The sequence below is a fragment of the Hemibagrus wyckioides genome, linkage group LG13 (genome assembly GCF_019097595.1).
Source record: "Hemibagrus wyckioides isolate EC202008001 linkage group LG13, SWU_Hwy_1.0, whole genome shotgun sequence".
NCBI lineage: Eukaryota > Metazoa > Chordata > Actinopteri > Siluriformes > Bagridae > Hemibagrus > Hemibagrus wyckioides.
The window spans coordinates 20504298-20511553 of record NC_080722.1 but is presented as its reverse complement, the minus strand read 5'-3'; the positions used below and the strand labels follow the sequence as shown (position 1 = coordinate 20511553).

Genomic DNA, 7256 nt, shown 5'->3' with positions numbered 1-7256 from the left:
CCAGCACATCCCACAGATGCTCCATTGGATTGAGATCTGGGGATTTTGGAGGCCAATCAACACCTCAAACTTATTGTTGTACTCATCAAACCATTCCTGAACCATTTCTGCTTTGTGACACGGCGCATTATCCTGCTGAAAGAGACCACAGCCATCAGGGAATACCGTTTCCATGAAAGGGTGTACATGGTCTGTAACAATGCTTAGGTAGGTTGTCGGAGAAAAATAACATACCCAGCTTTGAATTATATACCTACCTGTCAAAATAACATCCACATGGATGGCAGGACCCAAGGTTTCCCAGCAGAACTTTGCGCAAAGCATGACACTGTCTCCACCAGCTTGCCTTATTCCCATAGTGCATCCTGGTACCATGTGTTCCCGAGGTAAGCAATGTACACGCACCAGGCCATCCACGTGATGTAAAAGAAAACGTGATTCATCAGACCAGGCCACCTTCTTCCACTGCTCCATGGTCCAGTTCTGATGCTCAGGTGCCTATTGGTGGTGCTTTCAGCAGTGCACAGGGGTCACCCTGACTGGTCTGCGGATCCATACGCAACAAACTGTGATGCACTGTGTATTCTGACCCCTTTCTATCAGAACCAGCATTAACTTCTTCAGCAATTTGAGCAACAGTAGCTTGTCTGTTGGATCGGATCACACGGGCCAGCCTTCACTCCCCACATGCATCAATGAGCCTTGGCTGCCCACGACCCTGTCTCCGGTTCACCACTGTTCCTTCCTTGGACCACTTTTAATAGATACTGACCACTGCAGACCGGGAACACCCCACAAGAGCTGCAATTTTGGAGATGCTCTGATCCAGTCGTCTAGACATCACAATTTGGCCCTTTGTCAAACTCGTTTAAATCCTTACGCTCGTTCATTTTTCCTGCTTCTAACACATCAACTTTGAGGACAAAATGTTGAATTGCTGCATAATATATCCCACCCACTAACAGGTGCCATGATGAGGAGATCATCAGTGTTATTCACCTCACCTGATAGTGGTCATAATGTTATGGCTGGTTGGTGTATATAAAACTCTTTACTTTGTATGAATCTTCCTTCCATCCATTTTCTGAACTGTTTATCCTACACAGGGTCAATGAGAGCCTGATCCTATCCAAGGGGACCAGGGGACACCCTAACCAGGGTGCCAGCCCAACACAGGGAACACTCACACACTGGACAATTTAGAGATGCCAATCAACCTACCACACATCACTGGACTGGAAGAGGTAATCAGAATACCAGGAGGAAAACAGACACACACACACACACACACACACACACAGAGGCAGGAATTGAATCACTAACCCCAGAGATAAATGTACTAAACACTAAGCCACTGTGTCTCTCCTCTGTATGAATCAGTTTTGTTGATAGAAAACACAAATGCAGAATTAGATTAGAAATGCAGATTATAAGAGTTAAGTAAGATTATTTATGTATGGAATACTTTACACATAAAACTACAAATTGTAAAATAAAAATAAAAGTAGTCTCTGCTAGATTTTGTGGCCATATAGCAACTTGTCATTTAGTCTGAGCTTAAAAAGAAACCATGGTGTAAACCTTTTATAGGAGGATCTTTTACATTTCATTTCATCAGATAAAAACACACCCAGTCCTCCTCTATACCATGATGAACATTAGATATTTAACAACATAGAACAGAAGAATCTGAAAAGAGGGAATGATCACCATGAAATCTCAAATGTGAGCCAATATATTTTTATTATCATCTATATAAAATAATACAAAACAATGATAAACATTAAACATAAACTTCATAAATATCTAATAAATCTTAAATATCTAATAAAATGTAGTAAAAAGCATAAATATCTAATAAAATGTAGAAAAAAGCTTAAATATCTAATAAAATGTAGTAAAAAGCTTAAATATCTAAAAAAAATGTAGAAAAAAGCTTAAATATCTAATAAAATGTAGAATAAATCTTAAATATTTAATAAAATGTAGAATAAATCTTAAATATTTAATAAAATGTAGAAAAAAAGCTTAAATATCTAATAAAATGTAGAAAAAAAGCTTAAATATCTAATAAAATGTAGAATAAATCTTAAATATATAATAAAAGGTCAATGTACAATAACAACAAACACTGAAATAACTATTTACTTACCTACAGAGAGCTCAAGCAACATGTCAAGAGAAAGAAGAGTGTTTAAAGTGTGACCAGGACATGGATTAGTTTATTAAACTTTGGTTAGTTATGAATAAGTTAATAATCATCTAGGATTAAACTAAATGGAGAATAAAAACAGTTCTATGTTACCAATGAGCAAAACATACAGAGTTTAATCTACTGATGAGGATCCAATAGCAAATAATAGATTTGTGTCCTGATCACTCTTTAAGACAAAAGGGATAGAGGTGTGTGTGTGTGTGTGTGTGTGTGTTAGAGGGGTGTGAATGTTGCTCAGACTCTCTCTATGGTCTTCATCATTTCCTGGACACGCTGCTTCACGATCTTCAACACTGCGGAGGCTAAAGCTGCTGGATCTCCGTAAAGCTCCAGAGGCTGATGGAAAAGGTCCTCAAGCAGAACTGTCAGTATATTCTGTACACACACACACACACACACACATATCCAGCATGACATTGATGAGATTGATCAGAGAATTTAAAGCAGATTCTTTAGAACGTGTATCATGGCATTAGAAAAAGTTCCTGACTTACAGAAAGCCTTAAAAAGAGTCGCTCTGCCTCAGGCTCCCTGACCTCCACGTCCCACTGGCTGATGGCTAAAAACAGAGGCTGCAATAATCCTCCATCCGACTTTAAAGAAGAAAAACGAGAAACATGATGTTACGTGATAGAACCTTCTCCCAAGTTTTGCTGGCAGTTCTATAGTGTTTATGAGACTCTTACAGCTGGAGGCGGCGAGCTGTGTATAAAGCACCTGAACAAGACGAGCTCGAAGAACACATCGAGGAAGCTGAAATGGTGCAGCTGTACAGGAGAGAAACGTTAGAAAAAGCAGTTCCATTTACACCTTAAAGACTCCATCTCTAATCCTTTCCATTTAGCCAGGTGGAATTGTAAACGCTTATTTCCCAGCTTACCTGAGCCTGGAGCAACTCCGCCTCGATCCACTCCCAGTTGGACGGCTTTCTCACGAAACGGATCACGGAGTCGTAGGCCCGCTTAACACCGTCCACGTCCTGTCCGGAAAAGGAGACACCTCGTCACTGCTGTGTCACCTGGGCTAACGCCGGGTGTGTACGAGACAGAACCGGGGGAAATCAGCACTCACCTTTTTGTTGGCTGCTGCCAGACGCATGAGAATCTTCTTCCCTGACAAGTACAGGAGGTTCTGCACGAGCATGCAGTCCAACATTCCCTGAACACCAGAGATAACACACAACACGAGTCAAGCCAGAGTGGAATCTACCGTGTAGGAACAACACGTCTTCAGAGAGACTAGACGAGTAAAGAAAGGTTGACTCACAGAGAACGCCTCGCGAATGGCAGGCAGCTTCAGAGCAACGTCTGTAACTCCATCGAGCCAGAGGTGTGCGCTAAAACAAAACACGAGCTGACGATGAGCCGATTTTTGTTACACTGACATGAGACAACGTCAAAAGGTGAAGATGACCCTACCTGATGAAGGGTACCTCGCTCTCCTCAGGAGAAAGATCATCGATACTTTCCTGCAGACAGAAAACAGCATGAGATCATTAAACAGCACACAGTACATTTATCCAGAATCCCACTGATGTAGATACAAATCCGGTCTGAGACACTGGATTACCTCAAAATCTGACTCAATATCCAAGTCAGCATGAGGAGTGAGGGATCTTTCCTCTTCCTCCAGATGGGACGTGTCCACCTGATCCTCCACACTCACAGGTAGGTGAGAGCATCTCCCCTGATTAAAGGTTTGCTGTGAATAAAACACAAACATTGACAGTGCACATGAACAAACCCCAGAAGTGAACTCCACAATGTAGTGGACAGAGGAATGAATTTACCTCGCCGTCCTCGTGAGGCACAGAGGTGACGGTCTCCACGCCAAGGCAGGACTCCGGCTCTTTCACGCTCCCAGAGACTCGCTTATGAGGAAAAAAGGAGAAACTCAGTCGCTGTACTTACTAAAGCTTTGTGGTGCTGCAACAATTCAGCTCTTACCTGTACGCTGGTGAAAGACTCCTCACATGCGGTGGAGTTCGAGGATCCCTGTTAATAACAACCACGACAACTGCATGTCACTCAAACGCTCATCTATTCATAATGAATGCTTTATAAACAGAAAGAAGACTGCTATTACCAAAGGAACGCAGGAGGTCTCGGTGACGGTAAACCTCCACGGCTGGATGAAATACCTCCGCACTTCCACCGACTAGAGACAGAAACACAACACAGAGTGTGACTACGACATACAAACAAGAGCGTACATTCGTGTCTCTGCTGCTGCGCTGACTTTAATAAAACACCTGAAACTGGGAGCCGTAGATGTGGGAGGTGAGAAACCGGACGTTACTCCGAGCGCTGTGCAGATCACCGGCACCACTGTGGCGTGAAAACTACAGCACAAACATTCCAGTGTGACTCTCATCAAAGCAGTTTCATACAAACACATGGAACAATTTCATTACAGTAAAAACTAGACTGAGAAAAGGAGGAAATATGAAATTACCAGGACGACAGCTGACGTCTGAGGGAGGAGTTCAGTGGGAGGGAGCTGCTGGATCGGCTCAGTGACCTTCATAAACACACACACTCTGTTAGAAATGAACAGCTAATAGAATTTTCATTGTAGTATGAAGTGTTTTAACTCTAGTGCTTTATTACTGACACATACCTGGACATCCTCCACTTCCTCCACATCAGCAACAGCTCCTGTAATCAATTGTACACATTTAACCAAATCACTATTTATTCATGTCCCTGCAGAGGGTGTGTGTGTGTGTGTGTGTGTGTGTGTGACAACAAGATCTCACTTGTTTCTGCAACATTAACTGTAACTTTAAAGTGTTAAAGATAATTGATGAAAGTTTTGAATAAAGACTGAAAATAGAGAATAAATCTCTGTGGTTTGAGAGGAAGAAGAGGAAAGCTAACAGTAACTCCGCTTCATGTCGGGCTTCTGGACATCACCCTGTCCTTCATTCATTTCATCTAAAAGCACAACTCCAAGTCTTTTATTCCTCACATCATCACTTTTAGACCTAAAATCCTCTTCTTAAGAGCCATGTAGCATCGCGGGCTAACGTTAGCTCGGCTAAGCGCTTTATAGCTAGCTCTGTTAGCTAAACTACACACCGGGGTTTATCCTGTTTATCCGCTGTAGCTGTGTATTAAAGTCTTTCATTTCACACACACACACACACACACACACACACACACACACACACACACACACACACACTCACACACACACACTGTGTCTCTGTAAACTGTAAGCTGATTATAAAGACACAAGCTAAGTGCTAAGTGAGCTCTTCTCTTCTTACCTGGAGCAGGTTGAGGATCGGCAGCGGGCAGACCGCTTCTCCTCTTCAGCCTGTGATAAGCCCAGTATCCCGCAGAGGCGAGCGCGAGCAGACCGCCGGCGCAGGCCACACCCCGGAAAGTGCTCGCGCTGGGAAGAAACTTACTGAAGTTCATCTTCTTGGTAGAGTAATCGTGGATTTGAAGCAGCGAGAGTCCACTAGCAGTCCAAATTGTTGTTGTTTGTTGCCGTGTTTAATTTTAAATACCTCTAGAACGCCTCCTGGTTACGTCACGCATTTTAAAAATCAACTACATGGTGACGTATGTTTCGTGTATTTATTTAGGTATTAAATAAAATAATAATTAATAATGAAATTATTCGTTATTAATTATAACGAGGCGCGAGTGTTAAAATAATTTTAATGAAATAATTTTAATTAAAAAAACATGTCAATTCTATATTTTTAAACAGTATCGTGTTTTGTACCGGATATTAATATGGACACCGACACGTCAATGCGTCCGCCATATTGGAAGGGGCAGAAGTCGTTCATAATCCAGTGCAGGTTTTATCTACAATTTGTAGTCGACCTTTATAAACTCATGCTGTAACTCGCTTTGTCTTTGTTACAGATGACCTCCTTTTCGTAGTCTCCATCTATCTGCAGATCTGCTTTGACACATTTATATCTTCCACAACACTTCATTAATAAAAATGGAATAATGAGTCGATCATGTGCTCCAAACCAGGGGCGTCGCTAGGGCTATTCATTCGGGGCTCGAGCACACGAACACACACACACACACACACACCTTGGATGAGCTTTTTATTGTACATCTGTCATTATTGGTGTTTTATTGGATTATTAAGGATTGTTTTCTCTGTAATGTTTGATGTGTTTTGTCTGTGTGTGTTTGCTGGATTGCTATTAACTGGATCATTGCCAGAAATTAAACCATCATCTCAAGAAGTGAGAAGCATTTCCACTCAGCAAGTTTTGGAGTTTCCACCATATTTCTCTGAATAAATATAGTTTGGCTGGGTTTTTTTTCCTCAAACCTGGTTAATAATACTACCTCGAGCTGAATCATTCAAAATGAGCTGCTAGACTGTACCCTAGAGAGAACATCTTGCTAATTAAAATAAAAAAATGAAAGAAAAGGGTTTAGGATGCCAAAACACAGATGATCTGCCTTCACTGTAGTGAACCAGTTTCTTATATAGTTTTGAAATAACAACCCTTATGGCTTTTGGTCACATCTTCGCATCTTGGCCTCTCACTACAATCATCTTCCCATGTCCTAATCTTATTGTTCATTTGTGTCGGGGATCAAATCTAACAGTGCGAAAGTTCTTGAGCCTTTTCATCAAGTTCCTTAATTATCAAAAGTAACAAAAATGGTCAAAGAGTGTATAAAAAGTAAGTGACAGTGACATAATGGAAATTATATCAGTCCAAAAGTTTGTATCCCCCTTTATGAAATTTTTTCTAATACTTTGTATGTCCTCCCTTTGCCTTTATAACCTCCTCCAACCTCTTTGGGTAACCTCTGAGCAGCTTTTGTATCCTCTCAGGTGTAATTTTAGCCCATTCCTCCTGGCATATTTGTTCCAAGTCTACCAGATTGCTTGGCTGTGTGTCCTGCACGGCCTTCTTCAAATCTATCCACAGGTTTTCTATTATATTCAAGTCTGGAGACTGGGAAGGCCATGGCAAAACATTCACCTTATTCTTTTTAAACCATTCCTGAGTTGACTTTGCTTTGTGTTTTGGATCATTGTCTTGTTG

General features: G+C 41.4%; 1 protein-coding gene across 1 annotated transcript; it reads right to left on the bottom strand.

The window, feature by feature from the left end:
- Window positions 1–2059: 2059 nt before the first annotated feature.
- On the bottom strand, window positions 2060–6774 carry LOC131363300 (uncharacterized). The gene is made up of 15 exons (XM_058405687.1): window positions 5487–6774; window positions 4835–4872; window positions 4670–4735; window positions 4467–4556; window positions 4301–4372; window positions 4162–4209; window positions 4005–4085; window positions 3785–3916; window positions 3634–3683; window positions 3482–3551; window positions 3287–3373; window positions 3096–3194; window positions 2902–2982; window positions 2710–2808; window positions 2060–2590 (listed from the first exon to the last, which is right to left on the bottom strand). The coding sequence occupies exons 1-15, from the start codon at window positions 5638–5640 to the stop codon at window positions 2450–2452; spliced, it is 1308 nt and encodes a 435-aa protein (XP_058261670.1). The 5' UTR covers window positions 5641–6774; the 3' UTR covers window positions 2060–2449.
- Window positions 6775–7256: the final 482 nt, after the last annotated feature.